At 44.1% G+C, this 27,056-nt stretch overlaps 1 protein-coding gene across 1 annotated transcript in view; it reads right to left on the reverse strand.

Annotated features, from left to right (window-relative positions):
- MYO10 (myosin X) overlaps positions 1-27,056 on the reverse strand; it is a 210,744-nt gene that overhangs the window by 25,738 nt on the left and 157,950 nt on the right. Inside the window, exons 20-28 of the mRNA XM_079984894.1 lie at positions 16,407-16,531; positions 15,816-15,930; positions 15,053-15,159; positions 12,714-12,926; positions 12,477-12,516; positions 9,925-10,830; positions 8,034-8,157; positions 6,632-6,875; positions 5,988-6,083 (exon numbers count right to left, since the gene is read on the reverse strand). Of these exons, the coding sequence (XP_079841020.1) occupies positions 5,988-6,083; positions 6,632-6,875; positions 8,034-8,157; positions 9,925-10,830; positions 12,477-12,516; positions 12,714-12,926; positions 15,053-15,159; positions 15,816-15,930; positions 16,407-16,531 (1,970 nt within the window). The remainder of the gene's footprint in view (positions 1-5,987; positions 6,084-6,631; positions 6,876-8,033; positions 8,158-9,924; positions 10,831-12,476; positions 12,517-12,713; positions 12,927-15,052; positions 15,160-15,815; positions 15,931-16,406; positions 16,532-27,056) is intronic.

The following is a 27,056-nucleotide window of genomic DNA, read 5'->3' on the forward strand; positions in this document are numbered from 1 at the left end:
GAATGGCACTGATTTATAGACCTAAAAGTTGCTTTTGATTGACTAAACAGAGAACCTTTATAGTCCCCAAGTTAAATCAGCTAAACATTAACTTCCTCCTGGTGTTTATGTTTAGAGCCCTTCACACTAATTCTTGGCCAAAGGTGAAAACAGATAATGACTAACTATTCTGGCATCTTTTCCAGTATCAGAGGAGTTGAACAAAGGCTGCACTGTGCTGTCGCCGCCTTTCTGTTCTGTCTTCATGCGAAGCTGGGATCATCTAAGGCTAACCTTTTCTGGACCAAGGGCCAAAACTTCACCCATGACCAACTCTTTGAGGGATGCATGCAAGCCAGATGTGGGTGTGGCAAAAAGTTGGTTTGGCGAACCCACTTTCGCATGCATATACACAAAGGGCACAAGTCTGTATCCTCAGATGATTTATGTAGATTTGCAAAGGAGGGGGGGTTATTGCTGCCTCCGTGCTTATTAAAAATATTAATCCGATGACAGACATCTGGGATTATTTGCCTCTTCATCAGGGTCCCTAATGTGAGCAGAGAGGACTAGAACACACTTTTTTTGGTCTCAGCTGCCCAAAATGTATTTGTTGTTGTTTAGTCATTTAGTCGTGTCCGACTCTTCGTGACCCCATGGACCAGAGCACGCCAGGCACTCCTGTCTTCCACTGCCTCCCGCAGTTTGGTCAGACTCATGTTTGTAGCTTCAAAACGTATAGGGGGAGATAAAAATTTGTTTTGGTGGGGAAGGCTTGATCTGACCCCTGGGCCAGGGATTAGCTACTCATAATTGCAACATGATTGTGGAAGAAACATGACTGTAATATGCCCACGAAGATCCAGTCCTCTGTATTATGTGACAATCTGTCTTGGGCCTCAAAGAACTATATGGAAATTGCTAGCTGCTGCAAAAATGCTGGTTGCTAAGAAATGGAGAACTAATTTTGCTCCCACATTAAAAGAATGGTTTTCTGAAATAACGAAGGTGTCTGAAATGTCAACACTAACAGAATTACTGAAGTCAGAATGTTTATACGAGAAATGTTATTTTTTTATGTTATGAAAGACGGATATAATTACACACACACACACCTAGAACATCTTACATAAGGAACATGAAAGCCTAACACCTGGGAATAAAGAGGAAAAGAGGAAGAATGAGAGGTTCAATTCTGCAGTACATTTTTTGTTAAAAGAGCCAAGTACTTGGGAGGTAGGCAGAAATCTCCAGGGGACTGCAACAACAGCGGCAAGAATTATATTAGCACAAGCTTGGAGGGCAGAAGAAATACCAATGAAAGAACAATGGCAAGGGAAACTTATGGAATATGCAGAACTGGCAAAATTAACGGATAAATTACATGAAAAGGATAACAAAGACTTTAAAAGAGAATGGGAACCATTTACAACATATATGAAGAAGCAACATAAAGAATTGGACTCACTGGCAGGGTTTGAATAAAGAAACACAATTGTATATAACAAAAAGTAAGATTATATGTATTGGGAAAATTTTAGGAAACAAAGGGTGAGTAATATGGAACTAAAGCAAAATGGGAATATGAGGGAAATCCAGGGGAGGGGGGGGGGAAATATGGAAAATTGTTAGAGGATGTTGTTATAAACAAAATCTGCCCTTTTCCCCTTATGGTGTATCCAAGAGCCCATATAGAGTCCTTAAGTGGATTCCCTATTGGTAGGAGAAAATAACAGAGGCCAACCAGAGAATATTGAGAAGCAAAACAGCTATTAAGCCTGATCTTTATTAAATTGTTGCAACAGGGTCCTCACTGACCACCAGCAGGAGAGAGGAGGAACCCAGAACAAAGGTGTGTCCGCACTTATATAGACTTTTGAATTTGCCCACTCTCAAACTCCAGACCACCCCCAGAAACATCATACATACATCACAGGAGGCACTCTAAAACAGAATCCTGAGTGTGTTGTTTATCTCCTGTCTGGCAAGTTACCTGATTGCATTATCTGGGTTTTGGCCACTCTTTTGTTACTATAACTACTTAAAACAAAAAAAATTCCTTCCAGTAGCACCTTAAAGACCAACTAAGTTAGTTCTTGGTATGAGCTTTCGTGTGCATGCACACTTCTTCAGATACACTGTGTATCTGAAGAAGTGTGCATGCACACGAAAGCTCATACCAAGAACTAACTTAGTTGGTCTTTAAGGTGCTACTGGAAGGAATTTTTTTTGTTTTGACTATGGCAGACCAACACGGCTACCTATCTGTAACTATAACTACTTAATTCCTGAATCCAAGTCACAGGCTCACCCTATTCACACCTTAAATATGCCCTTAAGGCAGGATTTGTGAGCACGGAGACAATGGGGGAGGTTTTTTGATTTCCTCTCTCCTTGCAGAGAAACATTTGGGCAGTTTGGGAGAGTCAAAATGGTTTCAGGACTGTCTTCCTGTATTGTTTCAGACATGTGGTGTATATATTTATGGACGTGTTTGCCTTGTACATTTAATTTATATTATATTTGACCTTAAATTCTTACAACAATGTATACATGGAAAAACCAAAAAAAAATATTTTTGTTTTTTAAAAAAGAAATCTCCAGGGGACAACACTAATGGCCATGTTTCAAAAATTGGATGGTTACCTCAGTGTTTCAATTCTCTGACAACAACCAGCTTTGTGTTTAATCTTTCTTGTCATAGTGTGTCATGGAAAGATAAAGAAAATGTTAAGAGCGGAACGTGTGGGTGCTGTGTATACTACACACATTTTGAAATGCAAACAATTATCTTCGTGTTTGTAGGAAAAAAATGGTTTATGTGACAGAGGAGAAAAGTCACCTTAAACGCTAGTAAATCTTGTTGGCACTTCAACAGATTACAGATGGTGATAAAAAACCAGATCTGGATCCTATATTTGAACCTGAACTAGGGAGGTATAAGTGGATAGTGTGTGAGACTAGAATGTGGGAGAATTTCCACTTAGGGATGAAGCTCTCTGGATATCCTTGGACCAATCACTGCTTCAAATCCACTAATAATAATAATAATAATAATTTATTATTTGTACCCCGCCCATCTGGCTGGGTTTCCCCAGCCACTCTGGGCGGCTTCCAACAGAGATGAAAAATACACTAAAATATCACATATTAAAAACTTCCCTGAACAGGGCTGCCTTCAGATGTTTTCTGAATGTCAGGTAGTTGTCCATCGCCTTGACATCCGATGGGAGGGCATTCCACAGGGCGGGCGCCACCACCGAGAAGGCCCTCTGCCTGGTTCCCTGTAGCTTTGCTTCTCGCAGGGAGGGAACCGCCAGAAGGCCCTCGGAGCTGGACCTCAGTGTCCGGGCAGACCGATGGGGGAGGAGACGCTCCTTCAGATATACTGGACCGAGGCCATTTAGGGCTTTAAAGGTCAGCACCAACACTTTGAATTGTGCTCGGAAACGTACTGGGAGCCAATGTAGGTCTTTCAAGACCGGTGTTATATGGTCTCGGCGGCTGCTCCCAGTCACCAGTCTAGCTGCCGCATTCTGGATTAGTTGTAGTTTCCGGGTCACCTTCAAAGGTAGCCCCACGTAGAGCGCATTGCAGTAGTCCAAGCGGGAGATAACCAGAGCATGTACCACTCTGGCGAGACAGTCTGCAGGCAGATAGGGTCTCAGCCTACGTACCAGATGGAGCTGGTAAACAGCTGCCCTGGATACAGATTTGACCTGTGCCTCCATGGACAGCTGTGAGTCCAAAATGACTCCCAGGCTGCGCACCTGGTCCTTCAGGGGCACAGTTACCCCATTCAGGACCAGGGAATCCTCCACACCTGCCCGCCTCCTGTCCCCCAAAAACAGTACTTCTGTCTTGTCAGGATTCAACCTCAATCTGTTAGCCGCCATCCATCCTCCAACCGCCTCCAGGCACTCACACAGGACCTTCACCGCCTTCACTGGTTCTGATTTAAAGGAGAGGTAGAGCTGGGTATCATCTGCATACTGATGAACACCCAGCCCAAACCTCCTGATGATCCCTCCCAGCGGCTGCATGTAGATGTTGAAAAGCATGGGGGAGAGGACAGAACCCTGAGGCACCCCACAAGTGAGAGCCCAGGGGTCTGAACACTCATCCCCCCCCACCACTTTCTGAACACGGCCCAGGAGGAAGGAGCGGAACCACTGTATGACAGTGCCCCCAGCTCCCAGCCCCTCAAGACGGTCCAGAAGGATGTCATGGTCGATGGTATCAAACGCCGCTGAGAGATCCAGCAGAACTAGGAAACAGCTCTCACCTTTGTCCCTAGCCCGCCGGAGGTCATCAACCAGTGCGACCAAGGCAGTTTCAGTCCCATGATGAGGCCTGAATCCCGACTGGAAGGGATCCAAATGGTCCGCTTCTTCCAGGCGTGCCTGGAGTTGTTCAGCAACCACTCGCTCAATCACCTTGCCCAAGAATGGAAGGTTTGAGACTGGGCGATAATTGGCCATCGTGGCCGCATCTAGAGATGGTTTTTTAAGAAGCGGTTTAATAACCGCCTCTTTCAGCGGGTCTGGGAAGGCTCCCTCACGGAGGGAAGCATTTACCACCCCACGAAGCCCATCGCCCAGTCCTTCCCGGCTAGCTTTTATAAGCCAGGATGGGCAAGGATCCAGGAGACAGGTGGTTGACTTCACTCGTCCGAGCAGCCTGTCCACATCCTCGGAGGTAACAGCTTGGAATTGATCCCACACAACTTGACCAGACAGGACTCTAGCACTCTCCCGCCCCGGCCCTGCTCCCACGGTGGAGTCTACTTCTTCCCGAATCTGAGCGATTTTATCTGCAAAAAACTTTGCAAAATCATTGCAGGAGAACATGTGGCCCGTACTGGGCCCCGATGTTACAGGTGGTTCCGCTAAATTGTGAACCACCTGAAAGAGTCTCCTGCTGCTGTTTTCTGCAGATGCAATAGAGGCGGTGAAGAAAGTCTGTGCAGTATGTGAGACTAAAATGTATACCGCCTTGAGCTGAGATGGGACATTCATGCAATAAGTAAATATTTTCAAGTGTCAAAGAACTGGGAATTGAACAAACGGAATCAGACCACTGGAGAAGAAGAAGAGAAGAAGAAGAGTTTGGATTTGATATCCCGCCTTTCACTCCCCTTCAGGAGTCTCAAAGCGGTTAACAATCTCCTTTCCCTTCCTCCCCCACATCAAACACTCTGTGAGGTGAGTAGGGCTGAGAGACTTCAAAGAAGTGTGACTGGCCCAAGGTCACCCAGCAGCTGCATGTGGAGGAGCGGAGACGCGAACCCAGTTCACCAGATTACGTGACTACCGCTCTTAACCACTACACCACACTGGTGTATTAGAGAGGGTATTAGGGGCTTTTTAAAAAAAAACCTTCATTGAGCTCATTGCTCCATTTGAAAAGAAACTCTCCACAGCAAGATTGGGGGAGGAGGAGAAAAATTCTAAGCTATGGTAACTTTGAAAGATTGTAGCCCTCTCTTAGGTAATTGCTGAAATATTAATATTTTTTCTGCTAGCAGTTATCTTGAGCAGTCTGAAGGTTTTTAATCTGCTGAGCAGCATGGGTTTTAGGGTGCTTTATTCTACCTGACACAGTCTCCAGTTACTGAGTGTTATCCCTAAAGGGAATTACAGCCCCATCTACTACACATGCTATAGCATTTTACATCCCTACTTGCAAATGTATCAGAGTGGGCAAAATTGATCAAACCACAGATTGAACATTATTAGAGACAATAGCAAATCATAGTACATTTTAAGCTCTTTTCTTTGTGGATATCTTTTGGGAGCCTAGCCACTGGGCCCAAAACTTAGAATACCGTCTGCAGAACTCTGTATGAAAGCCTCCGTTTGAAAACGATTCTATTGCTTCTGCTTATTTTATTTTTCTGTGGGTGGGGAAAGAATCCCGCAGTGAGTTTATTGCTGGTCAAGTAGTATGAGGCTTCACATCTGCAAAACGTCAGTGGCTGGAAGGGGAAAGGGGGAGACAGTTCTTACCTTGCGTCCTCAGGCGACTCAGCAATCAAATGATAGGTCCTATCAGCCATGACAATGTCAATCCCATTTTCCTTAGTAGTGTTATCAACGATATCTCTGAAACGGACAGAGAAGTGAGAAATACGATGAATTCATACTGTCAGAACCCTGATGCCCCGTCTTTCTTATTAAGCCAGTGGAGTCTAGTTTTTAATGCCTATGAACAATTTTGCCCCTCTTTTGTTTCCAGGGAGGCACCAATCCATTCTTTATCTCCATGAAGGCTTTAATATGGATCTACTTCATCTCCACCTCATTTTCCTTCAGCTATTGATCTGTGCCGGCTACCAGCCGCGTGCAAATTTATTATGTGTTGTTTTAGGAAGATGATTTTTTAAAAGTCCTGGAGCTCACGCTAATCTGGACAGAGCACATAAGGTTGGTTTCCAAAGGGCCGTGACTGGGAGGACAATGGGTGCTTAGTGCCGCTCTGCTGATCAGAGGAGCACACGGGAAGGCTGCCAACACCATCTCCTCAGCTAAGATCCTGGCAGAGGGGAAAGGCATGGCTTTTAACACCCAGTCGGAGGGAGGTGAGAAAGAACGGTGCCTTGAGGTTGAGGCACTTTTTACCTCCGTGGACACCTTTAGTGGACTTTGCTTACTTGGCTGTTCGGATTTCAAGTGTTCCCTTGAGCTTTTCCTCGCTATCGTTTTCGAAGTACATCAGCCGGGACTGCCGGAGAACAAACCAACGTTTCTTCCAGTTCCTTCTGGACAGCGTGGAAGACCCACCACCTTTCTTATGCAGCCAGCCTTGCTTGAGAGCTTCCTGTTTCGAGCGGAACCACAGGAAGGTTTCATCTTTCAAGACACACCAGCGGCGCTTCCAAGTGTTCATCAACCCACCTTGAGGAAAGGGAGAGAAATAGGTTGTGAAACCTGCGTTTGTTTAACAACAACAACAACAATAAAATGCCCGACACTCCTTCAAAGGGAACGTTATGTAGATCAGAACTATTTCTCATCGGGCAATCTGGATGCTTTTAAGCAGAAGGATCTTAAAACCATTGGTCTATACAATTAATAAATATTGAAAACTGTCTAGGGTCGAACAAGCAAGCATTCGCCAGATTTAACAGCGGATTGTCACAGAGTTGCACCCTTGGTTTCAAGCTCTCTACCCTCAACCAGCATCCGAGAGAACAATCAAGCTTCAGGCTTTTTCTCCTAGTTGCTCTCTCATCCCAGCATTGTTCTCCACGACCCAATCCTTCTGTGGATGGTATAATCCATATTACATGACCCTCAGTCAAAGTGCCTTGTCAGAATGCCTTCGCTCTGGCAAGTGGAGTGATAGGTCTATCACTCTTACAAATTAAAAGAAGAGAAATACAAGGCCGAGTTATGTGTGACTATTATACATGCAGAAACACAATAATTTGACAGAATCTAGTGAAAACCAACAGAATAGATAATGGGCAGGCAAAGTAAGGCCCGGGGCCCAGATCTGGCCCAATTGCCTTCTAAATCTGGCTCACGGATGGTCCAGGAATCAGCGTGTTTTTACATGAGTAGAATGTGTGCTTTTATTTAAAATGCATTTCTGGGTTATTTGTGGGGCTATTTGTGGGTTCATATTTTTTTCTTCAAAATATCGTCCGGCCCCCCACAAGGTCCGAGGGACAGTGGACTGGCCCCCTGCTGAAAAAGTTTGCTGACCCCTGGTATAGATCAAAATTCTTGGTCTTGAGGGGACTGTTTCAGAGGAAGAATTTGAAAAATGCACTATTTAAGAGCAGCTATTTCTGCAGCTTTTACTTCTCTCTTATGGCACGTTCGTGTATCCTGGTAAACTCTGCCAACAGTTTGTTGGCACCTCTGATCAACTTGATCAACAGCCTCTAACGATCTTCTTGGATTTGTTTACTCATTACTTGCCCCTAATTTATCATAATTTCTGCTTTACATCACCCCACAAATAAGTAGTGTGAAGACACAGTATTTGAGAAAGAAGACCACCACATTTTGTTTGGCTATTTAAGTTACTCTGGGCTGTTTCTGTACCTTTCATGTACAAAAAGCTATGGAAATAAGGGAGGCTGACGAAGCTGTAGACAGAATCCCTCCGATACGAAAGTTCATCATCAGTATCAAACCGCGAGTCAAAGTCTTCTTCGCTGTCTTCAAACTGGAAGATCAACATAAGGAGGGAAATTAACTGATAGGAAAAGGCTTAGCTGCAGATGTTTTCATCACATTCCAGCCTTATTCAGATGTTAAAAGTTCAGTGGTACATTCATATAAATGCAGGATCTCCTGATCTCCGTGTTTGACAGATTCCTTCTCCTTGCTGTGAAGGAAGGCCAAAGTCCCCTGCCCATTTCCCATAAGCAATCCCTAGAATTGGGGTATGGTGCATTTACAGATCCTTTGCTCTAAGCTTACATGCATTCTCACCCCCCACCCTACCGAGAATACAGACGTTCCTAAATGAATATGTTCCATTTGGCACAAATATTATTTACCTTGCTTCCACAAAATAAATTGACCTGTTGGTCATCTGTTGTGTCATTCATGTCCACTAAAATTAATCCTGTGCTCGTTTTTTAACAGGCGACAAGTTCACTTTTAGTGTGACTGCAGCCTAGCTACCAAAAAAAAATGACTTTTTCAGTGGACTGCCTGTATGGGTAGCAGCAGAAATGAACTTCTGAGTCACAGCAAAAGCAAACCAACCTCCAAAACCTAATGTTTTGACAAACAATAACTATTAAGAAGTGCTTCTTTTTTTCAACCTTGACTCTTCACACACTTCCTTTTTCCCCTTTGGTGAAGGAATTCTTCCCTGTGGCTTCTCTTGTTGTGACATATACAATTCAGGAAATAATTTTATTCCTGTTGTGTTAGACTCCAGAGAGTTATCCCTGTGAGGTCTAAGGAGTGGTGTTTACACCACGCCGCAACAGCAGTCATTAAAGTAAGCACTGGGAAATCGGTTTATGTTTTTTATATTGCTGCTAACTAGAAATTGGACTTGGAATATAATAATGCTTAAAACAATGTCCTTACATTTGTGTACTTTGAAGAACCACAAGTAAATAATTTGATGTAAAAATTATTTTAACAAGCTGTGACTACACTTTTGGATTGTCAGGTTGTATTTGTATCTTATGGACCATGCTGCCCTTCATCTTTGGATGAAGGGGAGTATATAAATCTAATTAATAATAATAGTAGTAGTTATGTGTAGTCCTTAATCAAGAATACTGTGGCACAATAACTTTTGACAATGTGACGGTTAAACCAGAAAATCTTGACATTACTCTTATGCCTCCCAAAGAGATGTACATTGGTACCTTGGTTTGTGAACATTCTGGTTTGCATACGTTTTGGATTACGAACGCGTCAAACCCGGAAGAATGTGTCCTGGTTTGCAAACTTTTTTTGGTTTATGAATAATTTTTTGGGAGGCTCCATTGGTGAAAACGCGCCTTGGGTTATGACCTGTTTTGGTTTACGAACGGACCTCCGGAATGCATTGTGGTTCGGAATGGATTGTGGACCATTAGGTCCACAATCCATTAGGTCCAGTGGTGGCCAACTCTGGGCTTGTGGCGCTCATCTCGCTTTATTGGCCGAGGAAGCCGGCGTACAGCTTCCGGGTCATGTGGCCATCATGACTAAGCCGCTTCTGGCAAACCAGAGCAGCGCACGGAAGCGCCGTTTACCTTCCCGCCAGAGCGGTACCTATTTATCTACTTGCACTTTGACGTGCTTTTGAACTGCTAGGTTGGCAGGAGCAGGGACCGAACAATGGGAGCTGACCTTGTCGCGGGGATTCGAACCGCCAACCTTCTGATCGGCAAGTCCTAGGCTCTGTGGTTTAACTCACAGCGCCACCCATGTGGGATAACCAAGGTACCACTGTAATAATGGCAAAGAAAGCAATACTCACGGAAGACTGAGCACCCTCTGAACTAAACCTGTAGGCCCCAGAGCTGTTGTATGTCCCCACAGAACAGCGGTAGTCGGGGGACCACTGGCTGCTATGAGAATTGGAAAAGGTCACACTGCTTCCGGAAGTGATAGCGCCGTCTTCGTAGTCATCTTGGTCATAATCATAGTCCGCATCGGGAGTAATTAACTCCGTGGAGTTCTGGGGCTTGCACAATACGTTTTCCGGCATGCAGTAGGTGGATTCACCGCTGGAGGAGTTGTGGAGACTGAGGGCGTCGTGGCCAGAAGGAACAAGCGTGCTGTTGTTGCCTGTGGCAGGACTTGCCGGCACCACAGTGTCGTTCATGTACGGATCTTCTTCTGAAGAGTCGTCGCTGGTCCTGATGCCGCTGGTCCTCTGGTCCGAGTGGCCATGCTCGCTTGGGTTTGGCGAATCCTTGAAAGCGTCGTCATCCGCTTCAAAGCCCTCGTCCACCTCCTCCTCAGGGTATGGCTGGCTGAAGTTGAAACTGGGCTTCTCGCCGCCCGCGCTCCCGGTCAACTCGCCGAGCTCTGAGCAGAAACCGCTGCCCACAGAGAGCGTCCTCTCGATGTTTCGGACGCATTCGTCAATTTCGTCGAAGTTCAGGGACTCCAAGAACTCCTGCGCCGCACGGCAGGCCTCGTCCTCCAGCCGCTTCAGTTCCTCGTCCCGGAGCTGCTGCAGCCTTTGCAGCGACGCCTCAGTCAGCGACAGCTCCTGTTGCTCCTTCATGCGCTGCAGGTCTTCAATCTCTTTCTCCAGGCGAAGGATCTCTTCGACTTGCTTGTTTTCTTTTTGCTTCTCCAGCTCTCGCTTCAGTTCTTCTTCCTTCCGGGCTTTCTGAATGGCCGCCAGCTCCTGCCGCCTCTTCTCTTCCTCAGCCTGCATTTTGACACACAAGATTCCTTAATCTTTTTTTCACAATAATATTTATTATTTTTCATACAAAAGCATAACAAAAAAGAGAATAAACAATAACAAAATAAAAAAGAATGTGAAACATAAAATACTTCAAATTTTCCATATATCACCACATAAACTAAGACTTGATTAGTTAATTAAAATCCATCTTCATAAACATATTACTTGACTTCCTCTAATCTCTTCCATCTGAATTTCCTTGTAATTAAATGTAGCAGCTTCCAATATCGTTATTTCATAAAACCGTATTACAGTCATAATCACATTTCCTAACTTTTCTTATTGTACATTTTCTTATTTATTTATTTAATCCTAATTTAAACCTAGGCCTGATTAGTTCTTTCAAGTGGTTACATATCTTTAATATTACAATAGTTATTCAAATAGTCTTTAAATTTCTTCCAATCTTCTTGGTGTTCCTCTTCTTTCTGGTCGCGGATTCTCCCGGTGAGATCAGCCAGCTCCATAAACTCCATCATCTTCATCTGCCAACAAGATTCCTTAATCTTTTCCTTGCTAGGCAACTGCAATTCTGCCACATTTTTTCCCACGTTGAAGAACTCATCTCCCCCTTTTGCACAAGACACAGTTTATTTGATTACACTGAGCTGCGGACAGCAAAAACATGACCGAAGCTGGTGGCGTGAGGTGTGAAAGGACATATTTTAAGGTACACAAGGCTGTTGCTGAAAACGGTAGTTCCCTGTGGGGTCCTCTTTTCATCACCTCTTCTGGAGGTGATGAAATACCAAACAATGGTGAGGTTCTAAGTGCACGTCTGCAACACTGTGTGTCATATTGTGGTTCAGCCTTCTTGGCTTTCCTTCTCCCGACACAAGAGATGCAGGATGGAGAGCCATAGCGTCCAGCATTGGGTCAAGAGGAAGTCACACTGGATTTCCAAGAGGGGGCAGATAAAAGTACGTGGCATTGTAACAGATGCTCATATGGTAGAAGAAGAGGCGGAATTGGGTATATTGTGTTTGCAAGACTTGACACTCCCAAATGCTTTTTACAGACCTATGGAACTGTTGGGGACTCTTGCCTAAATTCAAGAAATAAATCATACTTTACTCCTGATGGTTCCTGGGCATCCTTTGTGCCAAGGCAAAGTGGAAACATAGCTGCCAACTTTTCCCTTTTTTAAAGGGAAATTCCCTTATTCCGAATAGGATTCCTCGCAAGAAAAGGGAAAAGTTGAAAGCTATGAGTGGAAATTGAGAAAATAACACCCAGGTCCATGGTAAATATTACTGGGTCTTAGATTGTGAGCCTCCAGGGAGAGGACTATAAAACGTTACAAGCCACAATCAGCCCATAGGTTAGGGTGGGATAATAAATAAAATGAGATAAACACTATCAGCATATGAATTATAGAACGTTTTATGGAAGAGGAGAAATAAACATGGACTGCTAATTTTGTCAGTCCCATGTTTCCTGTAACATGTAAATCCGTCCTTAAAAATCTTGCTTCAGGTAAAGGGGGAAAAAAGCACAATGCAGAAATTGGACAGAAACAACTTTATCAAGTCCTCTCACCAGGTTCTGCTTCCCACAATAAGAGCTACTCAAACACAAAAGAGAATAGGACACCATTAACAGCTTACCTGCCGAGCAAGACGTTCTGCTTCCTGCTTTTGTCGCTTTCTAAATAAGAAAACATCAGAAAGGAATCAAAACCAATACATCATTACACAGGGATCCAGTTTTTCAAGATGTGACTTCTGAAATGAATGTGTTTGCTTGACAGTAACTTGCACAAAATTACAAAGGTTGCTGTAAGCTAATTTGCAGCAAAGCTAAATTGCTTACCAGATATTGTCAAGTAACAACGCATTCCATACCTTTCCTCCTCTTCCTTTCTCTTTTCTTCTTCCTCTTGCTGTCGTTTCGCCTCCAGCAACCCTTTGTAAACACGACGGGCAATCTGGCCTCGTAGCTGCTTCTGGAAAGTGATGGCTGCTTTCTTTAACAGTAAGTACTTCCTTCTTAAGTAGAAAGCTCTGTAGTTCTTCTGTATGATAACTACACAGTAAAGGACTTTTCTGTAGTGCTTCCTGAAATGAAACAGAGACACACGTCTAGGTGAAGAGAAGGTGTGATGAACCAGCGACAGGAACCATTAATACCAAGGGGATAAATTAAAACTTCTAGGCAGCAAAGACAGTAATATTAATTCCACTCTCATGAACATTCTTTACTTGTGCTTCATGGTACTATTTCACTAGAATGACTAGGAAGAGATGCATCCTAGTTAAGGAAGCATTTTTATGTCACTGTCTAATAGCATCTATTTGTAATCCATCAAGCTTGTTTGATACGTATACACCCTGACATTAAAGAAAGTTGTATATCGGAGGATAGCTTTTGTCCATAAGAAAAGTATTTTTGCTCTTTTAACAGATACACCATTCAATACATATGGGCAGGTCTAATATACACATGAAAAGAAATGACCTCATCGCCCACACAGCTATTGAACACCCCTCTATTGACTCGGTTTGGGGGGGGGGGAGTAAACAGATGGGATCTAGGACATAATGCATGGCAGTAAGTAAGCAAATAAAACATTATAACTCAGTCACCTAGTTCTATTGTTCTTTTGTGTCTTGGAGGGAAAAAATCAAACTAAATGGCTTGGTCTGTTGGGTTCCCCCCCCCCCCCCCGTCCTTCTGCCACTGCAAATAACCAAGGCTACAAATCTCTTTTCTTTACATAGTGCAAATAAAAACGTTTGGAACGCACCCAAATAAGTGATTTGCACAACCAAAAGCAAATCTTCAAATAGTGCAACTTGGGGCCATCAACACTTTGGGTCTACACTACACAGAGAATGCTTGAATGTTGTGCCCCATGATGGTTTCTCTCCAACAGCTGTGTAACATACGGACACTAACCGCTCTTCTGCGTCATGTGGATCATTTCTTATGTCTGTATAACATAAGAGACGTACTTGCAGAAGTAGGTCACAGTTCCTACATACAGTTGCATGGGGTACACTAACATCCAGAGACCAGTTAGCATGAAAATTCTATATAATTTCTCTTTTTTTTTAAACAGAAATATTTTATTATTAAAATAATTCAACATTAATACATACATATTACGAATATACAAACATACAGTTCATACAATCCTTAAAAATATTCATACATACCCACACTCAGTCCCACAGATGCTTCCTTTTCCCACCACCATCCCTCACCCCTCACCCCACCCTTGTGTTAGACTTCCAATCTACTCAATTGCCATTTCTTTTCACTTCTACTACTTTCTTTCATACACTTTTAAACCAATTTTCTACTTTTTCTGTTACACATTGTTATCCATCTTATTTAGTATTTCAGTATTTATAATAGGACTTGTTTATTCTAATAGGAGTTCTGATTTTTCAATATGATTTTGCAAGTATCCTTTAAACACCTTCCAGTCCTTGTCTATCTTCTCTTTTGAGATCCTTCCAGTTTCTCCCATTGTTTTGGATATATTGTAATACTCCAATAATTTGGCAAGCCACTCTCTTTTTGTCGGTATAATACCACTTTTCCAATTTTTCGCAATCAATAGCCTTGCTTTAACCAAAAATTCTATATAGTTTCAAGTTGTCTCAGACTCCACATGATAAAGATAACGTGTAAGCTACCCCTCAGAAAAACAGAAAACGCTTCCAAGTTTTAAGAAAGGAACATATACCACATATTTTCATTACTTCTCTGCATATAATGAATGCAATACCCTGGAAATTCCAGAGTGTGACAGTGAAGGCCATTGTTGCTAAATGGCATCATCATCCAACACAACATTAGTTTTTGCAGCAGGGAGACAGACAGGAAAAAAGATGGAAGTCTAAAGATTTCAGAAGGGGAATCCTGAGCAGTTTTACCAATTAAAACCCATGCCTAATATACAAAGCAGGAAGGGGCTGTAGCTTCCAAAGCAGTTGCATGCATGATGCTCTAACTCAATCTTCTGTTAATCTTATGCAGTGCAATTTTTCTAGAAAAAGAGGTGCCGGAACTGAGTTCCAGCAAGTTCTGGCTGGGGAAAAAAGCCCTGATCTTCTGTCCTGGTTACCAAGGTTGGGAAAGTCTGAGATCTCAAGCGGAGACCTGTTAGTCCTTGTACACATAGTTAGAAGGTCTACTGGTCTGGTGCAGTAGAAGGCAGCTCCTTGTTACATACCGTGCCACATAGCCCAAGACATGCGCTCGGATGATCATGGCTGCTTTGCCAACCTCTATCTCCCGTTGCTTTTCCAGCTTGTGTTCCAAAGATTCACGAAGAAACACCTTTAAGAAAAGCGCAACAACATACACATTGAGGGTGTCTTCGTAATATGATGCAAAAACTTATTCTGCGTCATTTTGAGGGTCTGGGAGAAAAGAGGGCAAAAGCTGTTCTCAGGCAATCAATATCAGCCTTCAAGATGGATCCATTTTTCTATTTCTTAGAGAGGGGGAGGCTTGCAGTATTAGGGATGTCCTACTCCCCCAAACACACGAGTCAAAGGCGACTATAGGATTGTGGCACTAATCTTGCTTTTAGGCCGAGGAAGCCGGCATTTGTCCACAGACAGCTTTCCGGGTCATGTGGCCAGCATGACTAAACGGCTTCTGGTGCAACGGGACACTGCGACGGAAACCAGAGCACCATTTACCTTCCCGCAGCAGTAGTACCTATTTATCTACTTGCACTGGCATGCTTTCGAATTGCTAGGTTGGCAGGAGCTGGGACAGAGCAACAGGAGCTCACCCCTTCGCGTGGATTCGCACCGCCGACCTTCCGATTGGCAAGCCCAAGAGGCTCAGTGGTTTAGACCACAGGTGGGTTTGTGGGTGGGGAGTCATGCTGTTTGCTAATATAGGTACAAATATACCAAGTTTTGCTGGCTTAGGAACTGAGGCAAAGTCACCTGGCAAGGTTTAGGAATTATTGTCTCTTATACCTTAGATTTCCCAAGCTGCCATTCAGTGCTTGTGCTATCATACAAATGAAGGAAGGCAGCACACTTTCCTTTTAAATCTTCAGGGAGAGTCAAATTTCTCATCAGCACTTTGTATCTGGGGAAACAAAAAAACCAAGGTGATTTTCCCTTTAAAAAGAAAAAGCTTCCCTTGGACTACACACCTCATCTAAAATGCTTAACACCCAAACAAACAAAAGGTAAAGGTAAAGGGACCCCTGACCATTAGGTACAGTCATGGCCGACTCTGGGGTTGCGGCGCTCATCTCGCTTTATTGGCCGAGGGAGCTGGCATACAGCTTCCGGGTCATGTGGCCAGCATGACTAAGCCGCTTCTGGCGAACCAGAGCAGTGCACGGAAACGCCGTTTACCTTCCCGCCGGAGCGGTACCTATTTATCTACTTGCACTTTGACGTGCTTTTGAACTGCTAGGTTGGCAGGAGCAGGGACTGAGCAACGGGAGCTCACCCCGCCGTGGGGATTCGAACCGCCGACCTTCCAATCAGCAAGTCCTAGGCTCTGTGGTTTAACTCACAGCGCCACCCGCGTTCCTAAACAAAAGGTAGGCTTACCTTTTATGAAAATCCGGAAACGGCCTCCGCACTGGAAAACCAGCCCTTCGTATCCGCACGGTCTCAAGCATTCCAGAGTATCGTAGCTGGTTCAATACCACGTTCTGATCAAACTGGTCGGGCATCTGAAAAAACAAAAGAAAAAACCAGTCAGTGACATCTGATAAATAACCGATAAAGGTGACTTTATAAGCAATGTTCAAAATTAGTCAGGTGCATGTATTGCGACCGGCATGGGTCTACGTGGAGATCTCTGCATGCCAAGTTGGCAACTAGGGAAAGCAGCCTGTCACTTGGAGAAGGAGGATCTGTGATACAGTGGTACCTCGGGTTACAGACTTAATTCGTTCCGGAGGTCCATTCTTAACCCGAAACCGTCCTTAGCCTGAGGCGCGCTTTCGCTAATGGGGCCTCCCGCTGCCGGTGTGCGATTTCCGTTCTCATCCTGTGGCAAAATTTGTAACCCGAAGTACCACTGTATTTTCCTTGAAGCTTGGGGTTTTTTTCCATTCTCGATTGTTTTATTTGATGTTTCAATGTGTTGTAAACTGCTTTGAGATTTGTTCTTAACACCACAACTGCAACAACAACAACAACACCACAATTGCAACAGCAACAACAACAACAACGCAATTGCAATACCAAACCAAAAAACCCTGGCGCCTAATGTCATTGTGGCATCCATACCGTAGGTGCCATTTGTTGATTAGTTTATATACCTGAATTTCTAACACTGGTTACAAGCATGAGACTTAGGATGAGCCCTGTGGAGACAAATGCCTAAATTCAAAAGATGCATACCCCTTGTCTAATGCGGATTCACACATGTAAATGCTGTTTAAAATCTCAACCTCTGAGACCTTTAAAGGGAGAACACAGACCAGCCTTTTACACTTCAGGCACTTCAGGCACCATGAGAGAACGGTAAAATTTGTGCTCTGGTATCTGTACACAAGTACACAAATGTAAAATGACATCAGTTTTAAGGACTATTAAGTTCCCCTCCTCCTCAGAATGGGGTTGTGAGCTTGCTTTTTTTTTTTTTTTTAAATGCCTTTACTTTTGTGCCTGAGATACAGAAATTGAGGAGGTCAGTTTTGGGGAGGCAAGGAGACAGGTGGTTAAAAAGACGTGTGTTAGGCTGTTGCTAAAGGCGCAGCAACAGGGCCAATTAAGAGAAGGTAGCAGCCTGGCCTCCAAAGGCAGTAAACCAAAGGAACAATTACAGAGGTAATCCCCCAGCCCCCCATTTAGAGCCTTAGTCGCTACTTAATCCGATCAGCAATCCCATCTCACTCCCCTTCATTGCTATTTAGCAATTCCAAACTGTTGACAGTAATGGCAGAGTATAAAAGAGCTTTGGCAATGATACAATATAATAGCATCTCTAAAGGAACTGCTGCGAGCCTTTGGAGAAAATTAAATGCCTTGATTTGTATTCCCAAGAGGTAATCAAATCTCGCTTGTGAGTCAAATGCCACTGACACAAAATATGGGCTTAATTCCTTCAGGAACGGCTGAGAATTAGCTTATTTATACAAAAAAAAAAGCTCCTTTAAAAAGGGGGGTGGGGTATTCAGGGTGCAATGAAGTGTGTTCTACAGACAGCCCCTCGGGCAGAAAATTGATTTAAGAATGCAAAGTCAGGAGACAAATTATGTTAAATATTCCAACTAAAAATGGGGGGGGGGGCATTTTTTTAAAAGGACACTAAAGTAACATGTAAATTTTTTTTTAGTCGTGGTTTTTTTTTTTGCTGCTTTTCTTTTCGGTAAACACATTTACTGTCTACTATCAATTTCAGAGAACTATAGCTTAAAAAGGCATAGTAAATGATTTCTTATATTTACGATTAAACCTGGCAAGGCTATTGAAAAGTATTTTGTGGGGTATAGATGAGTTCACATGGCAGTGAGTCAGTGAGTGAGCACACTTCAAGTTTCCACTATAAAAATCATGTGGAACTCCAATGTTGAGCTTCATGTGATTAACTGATACCATGGAAGCTGTCCTCGTAGTTACCGGTAAATGAAGTTACTCATGCGTTCTGCCTTACAAAAACATTCACGTTCAATAATAACTTACATTTTCAACATGCAATCAAATATGTCTATGATCAGGATGAGGAAACGTGCTCAAAATACTTTAGGGAACAAGAGTATGTTTCAATACACTGGGTGTGATCGTCACTTCTCCCTAATAATTATGCTTCCCTGTAACAAATTTGATTCATGTAAAACCTTTTCAAAGAATACATTTCATATAAAGCGCAGATAAAAGTTGCATTTTTTCCTAATTGCAGGTTCCTATTCCTTATGTGTCTTTGACCTGAAATAAATCTCAGGATCGTACAACGCATGAGCGGAGCAGCTCTGAACCCGACAATATCAAAGTCATGTCAGCCCACCAGGGAGACAATCTATGCTTGTTTTCTATTCATCGAAACATTTATATTCGGAGATGAAACAAAACAGCCAGTTTACATCACTTTCAAACACCCCTCTCTGCAACAGCAACTAATTTTGGAGCTGAGAGAAAGATTTCCTTTGCTTCCCACAAGTCCCTTTCCCGTGGAAATACTTTGCTGTGTCCATTCTTGCAAGCTGAGTACCGAAGAATTCGACTCATAACAAGTGTCGTCATAAAGCTCAGTTATCAACTCACCATTTTAGCGGCATCGCGAGTGCAACTCGCTCTTCTTTAGCAAGGAGGCCAAAATTCATACGGAAAGGAACCTCCGTGCTGACCTTTCCCGTGCACACTGAACAATGATGAAGACTATTCCTGGTGCTTTAAAAAGTGCTCAGTCGCCATGGCAACCCCTCCCTTTCTGAGGATAATTAGCCCTGGTGTGGCTTTGGCTTCTGATGGGGTGGGGGCTGCACAGAAAGGGATGCAAATGAGAGAGACACAAGAGCAACAGCTTCTTGGGCTCTGTGCTGCAGAGATGGGTTAAGACAAAAGGAGCTGCTTAGTAACAAGCCCATAGCACAGGGGCAGTGGCTAAAACAGGGTCCTTAAAAATGGGAAAACTGCTAGAAAGTGGAAGGGGCAAGCAGAATAGAAAATGGAAGAATGGTATAAAGAGGTGTGGGATATACCTGTTAATAATAAATTAACATGTGCCATTAAGGTAAGACAGGGAATACGCAGGAGAAATGATTTTGAGGAGACAGGAGGGTGTTTGTAGAATTTGTACTGTTAAAACGGGAAGGGGTCAAACCATCGCAAGAGGTGTTGCAATTTTGGGAGGTTGGATGGTTACGATGGAATGGTCTCGGGGGTAGGGTGCACAATTCTATTCTTATTTATTTATGATTATTATTAAAATATTACTAATAAAGGGAAAATGAAAGAGGGTGATTATCATAATTATACTACAAGAGCTAACTAATCACGTTCTTCAGACATCTCTCGGAACCTGACCACTACCACTAGGAACAAGACTGAAAGTTAGAACTACAGTGGTGCCCCGGAAGACGAACGCCTCGCAAGACGGAAAACCCGCTAGACGAAAGGGTTTTCCGTTTTGGAGGCGCTTTGCAAAACGAATTTCCCTATGGGCTTGCTTCGCAAGACGAAATGTCTTGCGAGTTTTTCCGACTTTTTCCCCCTCCCCCCCTTTTTCTAAGCTGCTAAGGCGTCTATCAGCTGATCCGCTAAGCTGATAAGCCGCTAAAAGCCGCTAATCCGCTAATAGCGCTAATCCGCTAAGCCGTCAATGGGCTTGCTTCGCAAGACAAAAAAACCGCTAGACAAAGAGAATCGCGGAACGGATTCTTTTCGTCTTGCAAGGCACCACTGTATCTGAAACTTATGTTTTTTTTTCTCTTGGTGTGTCTCTGAGTTGTGGCTCTCAGGGACAGGACTCCCTCCCCCTTAAAACCCACTTCTTCTGCCCGGGGTTTAATTTACAAGCCAACTGTAGGTGGCAAGCAGTTGCAACCCAATGGAAACTGAGGATCTGATTATTCATTACTGATGTGGGTTCTTCTCCAAGTCAGACTGGCTTGCAAGCTGCTGTGTGTGTGTGTGTGTGTGTGTGTGTGTGTGTAGGGGGGGTTGCCTTCCATCACTACGTAATGACTCAGCCTCCTTGCTTGAGTAATCTGCAGCTCTTTGCTTACACGGCATTTTCTTCACCATGCCCCAGCTATGAACACATGTGATCTGGGTAGTTTGACGCAGAGGTGGGCAGTCATCAGGCTCTACTTTGTAGTCATGCTTTTTGCTAGAACCCTGAGGTCTACCAACCAGAGCCAATGCAAAATTGCGACTCAGGTCTGCGGATATGCACAAATAATTAAGGAACGGGGTGCCTCTGAGCACATGGCTCTGTTTGGGGATTTGTGAGCAGTACAGTGAGAGCCAGTGTGGTGTAGTGGTTAAGAGCAGTAGTCTCGTAATCTGGTGAACCGGGTTCGCGTCTCTGCTCCCCCACATGCAGCTGCTGGGTGACCTTGGGCTAGTCACACTTCTTTGAAGTCTCTCAGCCCCACTCACCTCACAGAGTGTTTGTTGTGGGGGAGGAAGGGAAAGGAGATTGTTAGCCGCTTTGAGACTCCTTAGGGTAGTGATAAAGTGGGATATCAAATCCAAACTCCTCCTCCTCCTCCTCCTATAGAGCCAAACTCACAAATTCGATATAAAAATCCACTCCTTGTTTCCCCACCCTGAGCATTCCCCATTATCAACGTAATTTTTTGAGGGTGTTTGTGTGTTAGTTTTTGCTAATGTTAGACAACTGGGAGTCAGAAACCCTTATTGATTACCGCTCGACTCCCGGAACGGTTCGAAAACCAAGGCGTGGCTTCCAATTGGCTGAAGGAGCTTCCTGCAGCCAATTGGAAGCCGTGTCGGACGTTGGGCTTCCAAAAAATGTTCGCAAACCAGAACACTCACTTCCGGGTTCGCGACGTTCAGGAGCCAATTTGTTTGACGACTAAGGCGTTTGACTACCAAGGTACCACTGTACTCAAATGGAAAAGGTTTATTCATAGGCTAAAACCCCTAAAAAATTGACTTAAATTGTCTTTGTGTGAGATATGCTAGTGATGACAAAGTCAGCCAATGACGTGGTGTGACCATTCAAAACAGAAGCTGTTCAAATTAATGGGGGTGCGGAGGAGATTTAGGGGTGCCTTGTTCTTTAGCTTCAGGGCTGGGGGTGGGAAGGGGAGATTTAAGATTTCACTTTAGCTCTGGGACTGACACGCCTTACTAAAACTGGCAGCATGTCTCCAGACCCCAGCTGGGATTGTTGGCAGTCCCTCCTCCCCACCTGTGAAAAGTCTGTTGCCATTTCATCTAAGGTCACCCTAATTAAAGCCTACAGCCCCTGCTGGAAGAGCCTCAATCTGTCCTCTCCGGCTTTTGCCACAGTGTCATCGGTCAGTGGTCTTCCACGGAAGAAAAATCAATCAGGCTTTTGGATAGTCGCAGATTTGTCCATTTGGGAAACACACACACACACACACACACACAGCCATGCTGTGAAACATTAATTAAGAGGCAGATGTCCTCTCCCACCTAACTCCCGATGACCAGGGAGCATCTTTGTATATGGCAATGGGCAGGAGGTCTCTGCCACGTGTCGGAACAATAACTGTGCCATCCCTAACACAAGGTCCCTGGCTTAAACTAACAGATGTACTCTCCCCTTGCACGGCATGCAAACGAAGGTCATTAAGACTTTATGGCACTTCCATTTCATGGCGAGGGAGGATTATTTACACCATCTGAACAGGTTTTGCCAGCAGTCTCCGTTTTCCTGTCCAAATCTTGCCTTATCCTGGACCTCTCCGATTCAGATTCCCACCTACTTCAAATGTCAACGTGCAACGCGTTTTGTATCTAGATAGTCTACACTGTAAGCTGTAAACCAATCAAGTATTAACCTTCTGTCTTTTATTACCCATTTGCCATTTAAGTTAGTTAGATATCTTTATGTATATGGAAAGCCCTCCCATCAGATGTGAGACAGATAAGCAACTATTTGACTTTTAGAAGGCATCTGAAGGCAGACCCGTTCAGAGAAGTCTGGAATAGTTGATGTTTTATTGTGCTTTTAATACCTTTTTTGGGAGCTGCCCAGAGTGGCTGGAGCCACCCACTCAGATGGGCAGCATATTAGTAATAAAAAATTATTATTATTATTATAACCAAAAACGTTAAAATGGGCGCCTTTAAAGATGCTGGAAGAAGCAGGAGACAATTCATTCTTTAATATTCAAAAGCTCTGAAGACGCTCAAACTCAGGACAAAAGGGAGAAATGTGCTGAGAGGAAGGCACATTTGGCAAACCCTCACCATGATCAACTCCTGCCCGGAAACCTATTTCCCCACTGTGGACATGTGGATCCAGAATTGGCCTCCACAGTCACTTACAGATTCATTGTTAAAACCATGTTCATGGAAGACAATCTTACTCAGCTACAAGTGATCGCCAAAGAAGTAGTAACTGGCATTTTAATGACAATCTGGTGGATCACCGTAGATGGCTGATGCACTGTGCTTGGCTGTGACCCACCTGTGCCTATAAGAACTCAAGGTTCACCTGCGATGGCTTTTCTTATCCACTAAGAACACAACTTCAGTTGTCTACTGGTTCTGCTCAATCCACTGAACCACATTGGAAGGCACACTAGAAACTAATTTAAAACCATCCTATTTCATGAAGGAAATGCTTCAGTCTGTTCCTGCAGAGAACGCCCCTGAATTCATGGAGCAAAATGGGTACTAGATACACTAACAAAGCTACTGAGTCAGGGGATCGGATGCTTGGTGCTTTTATTCAACAGGTAAACATGTGCCTGACAATTCCAATGGATTTTGGAAGGAGAAGGGGAACAATCTGGCACAATTCTGGAGATTTCCCTGTAGCTTAGCCAAAATGGGAAATTTGCCAGCCTTAGCACAAAGCTAATATTTGATATGTTTAAATCAGGAACCTCCAAAATATTCCACTGAACAGCTTTGTGTTGCTAGGAAACCAAAGGTCAGGCAGCATTCAAAGGCCAAATTTATTCCCATCCCCTTGGTAAGCTCATAGAGCTCCTTTCATTTCAAACTCTATGATTTAGGACTGAAAAACCTAGTGACCGTGGCATTCACACATCCTAAATGTGATTCAGGGCTCCTTAGTTCCACCCTTGTCTTAGTTCCACCATGTCTCCTTCCCTCCCTTACGCACGCAAGGGTGGGGATCAAATGATATTGCCACCTGCTAGTTTTCATCACACAACTTGGCACCCTCACAACAGCTGGGGGCTTCCTTCATTCAGAGAATTGTGTGGCATTGTTCAAAAAGTAGGGAACGCACCTAGAAAGAGCAACTGGCAGCAATCTTCTGTCTTGGTATAGCTTATATTAACTAGTAAAGGTAAGGGTAAAGGACCCCTGGATGGTTCAGTCCAGTCAAATTTGACTTTGGGGTGCAGCGCTCATCTCGCTTTTCAGGCTGAGGGAGCCGGCGTTTGTCCACAGACAGCTTTCCGGGTCACGTGGCCAGAATGACGAAACCACTTCTGGCGCAATGGGACACTGTAACGGAAACCAGAGTGCACGGAAACGCCATTTACCTTCCCGCCTCAGTGGTAACTATTTATCTACTTGCACTGGCGTGCTTTCGAATTGCTAGGTTGGCAGGAGCTGGGACAGAGCAATGGGAGCTCACTCCGTTGCAGGGATTCGAACCGCTGACCATCTGATTGGCAAGTCCAAGCGGCTCAGTGGTTTAGACCAGAGCACCACCCACACCCATGACATCTACCTACTGTGGATCTATCTACTGCATTTTTCGCCCCATAAGACGCACCAGACCATAAGACACACCTAGTTTTTGGAAGAGGAAAACAAGAAAAAAAATATTCTGAATCCCAGAAGCCAGGACAGCCAGTGGGATCACTTGCTTGGCCGCACGCAGTCTCTCCCGGGCAAGGGGGAGCAGTCTCTCCCGGGCAAGGGGAGCCTTCAAGGCTCCCCCAAGAGCCGCATTCCTTTTAAAGAGCACGCGGAGTGTGTGTGCAGCTCTTGGGGGCTTTTCTCTTCTCTTCAGGAAGAGCTCCACGCGGCTCTTTAAAGGGAGCGCTGAGCAGAGCCTCCCACCTGCGTTCATTCCATAAGATGCACACACATTTCCCCTTACTTTTTAGGAGGGGAAAAGTGCATCTTATAGAGCGAAAAATACAGTATCTATCTATCTATCATCACCCTGTCGTGGGGATTCGAACCGCCGACCTTCTGATCGGCACCCGCCACCCGCTCCCCTTACTTTAATCTGTACACCCTGGTTTGCAGAGAACGAACACCTAGGTCTATACCTAAGCCACGTGTTCCTCAGATGCCAAGCTTAATGCAATAGCAGAAATGGAGGCTTACCTTGCGTGCTCCTTAGGAACTGCCTCAGCAGTACTGAGCTAAAGCATGCAAGAAATAATACAACCCCCTCCCTACAGCAAGCGATTAAGTGCCGGGTGGAGTTTTCCTGGGCTGCATTTCATGTCTCTTTGTTGCCAGCCAGCACAACACAGCCAAGGCAGAATTTAGTGTAACTTAGCCCCCAGTTTAGAAAAAAGGATTAAGAGTGCCTAATCTTATTGGCCTTCAGTGGAACATATGCACCTGTTTACAGGGATCTTTTGAGCCACAGGTATGGGCTGTCAGCAAACAGCTCTGAGAATACTTTTTCGGCAGGTGCTAATATCTGCTGTCCGTATTGGCATGACATTTAATACACACTCCCATCAAACTTTTAGCATCTACTGATATCCATGGGAGGGATTTAAGCTAAAGGCTGGGAAGAACTTAATTTTTGCACCTCACAAAAACCATCCATGAACTGGCACTCAGCTGTCCTTCGAAATTTACGCTTCCCAATTTTGTGGCAACAGCTCTCCAACAAAATAATGTGTACAAAAGTGTATTATGTCAGGGAGAAAGTGCACAGTAAAATGCACTCATTCTTGAAAACATACAAACATGCATTATGCGAGGGGAAACTGTTTGCAAAAAGGTGTCATTTAGGTAAGTGACTATCGAAAGTGAAAATGCGGAATACTGAAATTAAGTTCGGAAAAACCAGAAAACGAGAGGAACAAACCCACAGCTTTGTACACCCCTAATTTAAGCACATATTTAAATTACTGAAACTAATGAGATGTAAAAGGGTTTAATGTTGGCTAAGTTGTGTTGCCCACAGTGCTTTGTACTTAAGAGTGCAGATCCCATTGAATTCAGCTGAACTTATTTCTGAGGAAACATGCAGAAGACTGCCCTTATTTATTTATGTAAAAAACATTTATATACCACTTAATGTTTCAAAAATCTCTAAGCGGTGTATTTGGTTCTATGTAGCCACAGGAAATCCAAAAGTATTTCTTGAGCCACTTTGCTGGAATAATTCTGACAGGAAAACAACTTGGACATTTTCCTGTCAGAATTATTCCAACAGAGCTGTTACTTTACAGTGTTTGGAGTGGAGTCTATCATACTGTACTTAGGGGCATGAGGAGCTGTATTTTTTAGCTGAAATAAGCACAATTTGAGGTAGCTGGCACACTCTCCATGGGTACCCTTGTTCTTTCAGCTGAATTTGGGGCAGCCATTCATCTGCGAAAGCTGACACCACACACGACTTGGCACTTATCAGTGGTTCTCTGGAAGTGGAGAAATTCTTTCAGCCATTTGCTTTATCTCTCTATCAGACCATTAAAAAGCTGCAGGCTTGGACTTCCGGAGGCGGCACGAAACAGCAATGGCGGTCCTCTTCGTGCTCTGAAGAGGGGCTCCGCAGAAAAGGGTCGTTCACTGCGGCATAGCGGCGACCCATCAAGAAAAACCACGGGCAGAGTGAGCTCGTGGCCGTGGGACTCGGCAGGCGCCAGAAGCCCCCCCAGAAACGGAGAAGGAACCCCGTAAGGGGCTCCGGAACGTGAAAGGGGGAGCGGCGCTGTGAGTTCATCGCTCTTTCTGCGGGAAGCAAAGCCGCGCGGCTGCTGCTGATGAGCGCCGACCTTTCTTCTTGGAACATCAGATTTGCAACTACAACCCGTGAGTAAGGGGACTTAAAAATTATCGGGACTAAAGTATTTAATTTGGCTGAAAACGGGAAACGTAACCAGGAAGTCCGTTTCCCGACCGTGCTAAAGAGATCAAAGCAAAGTTTGACAAGCGGGAAGCGCTTTGAAAGAACTATAAAAAAGATTGGATTATCGTGCAGACTATTGAACTTTTGGCAGGGATTAAAAGAGACAATTTCGGAGTATCTATGCTGATTTTCTGACTGGATCTTCCTTCTTCCTTTGGGATTTATAAATAATTGAAGAAACCAAATCCGTGGGCTGCCAGGGTAAAGAAGAACTGTCAAACTGCCAAACTGCTGATATTGTTTTTAAGGTTGAAAGTGTTGCATGTAAACGTTACACCATAGAAGAAATAGGGAAACTGTTTCTTGCACCCTCTCTGAGACTTTGTATTAAGTTGGGAAAAGCTTAATGCTAAAAAGAAACTAAAAGACCTTTTAGAACTTCAGTTGTTTCTTCTTTGGATTATTGGGACTGTAAAGAAGGAAAAACCTCTTTCTTTCGGTTGAACTTTATTACTCCCCCTAGAGGACTTTGGATTTATAATTCTCTGGGAACTACATTTTGT

This window comes from Podarcis cretensis (genome assembly GCF_951804945.1).
Source record: "Podarcis cretensis genome assembly, chromosome: 7".
Taxonomy (NCBI): Eukaryota; Metazoa; Chordata; class Lepidosauria; order Squamata; family Lacertidae; genus Podarcis; species Podarcis cretensis.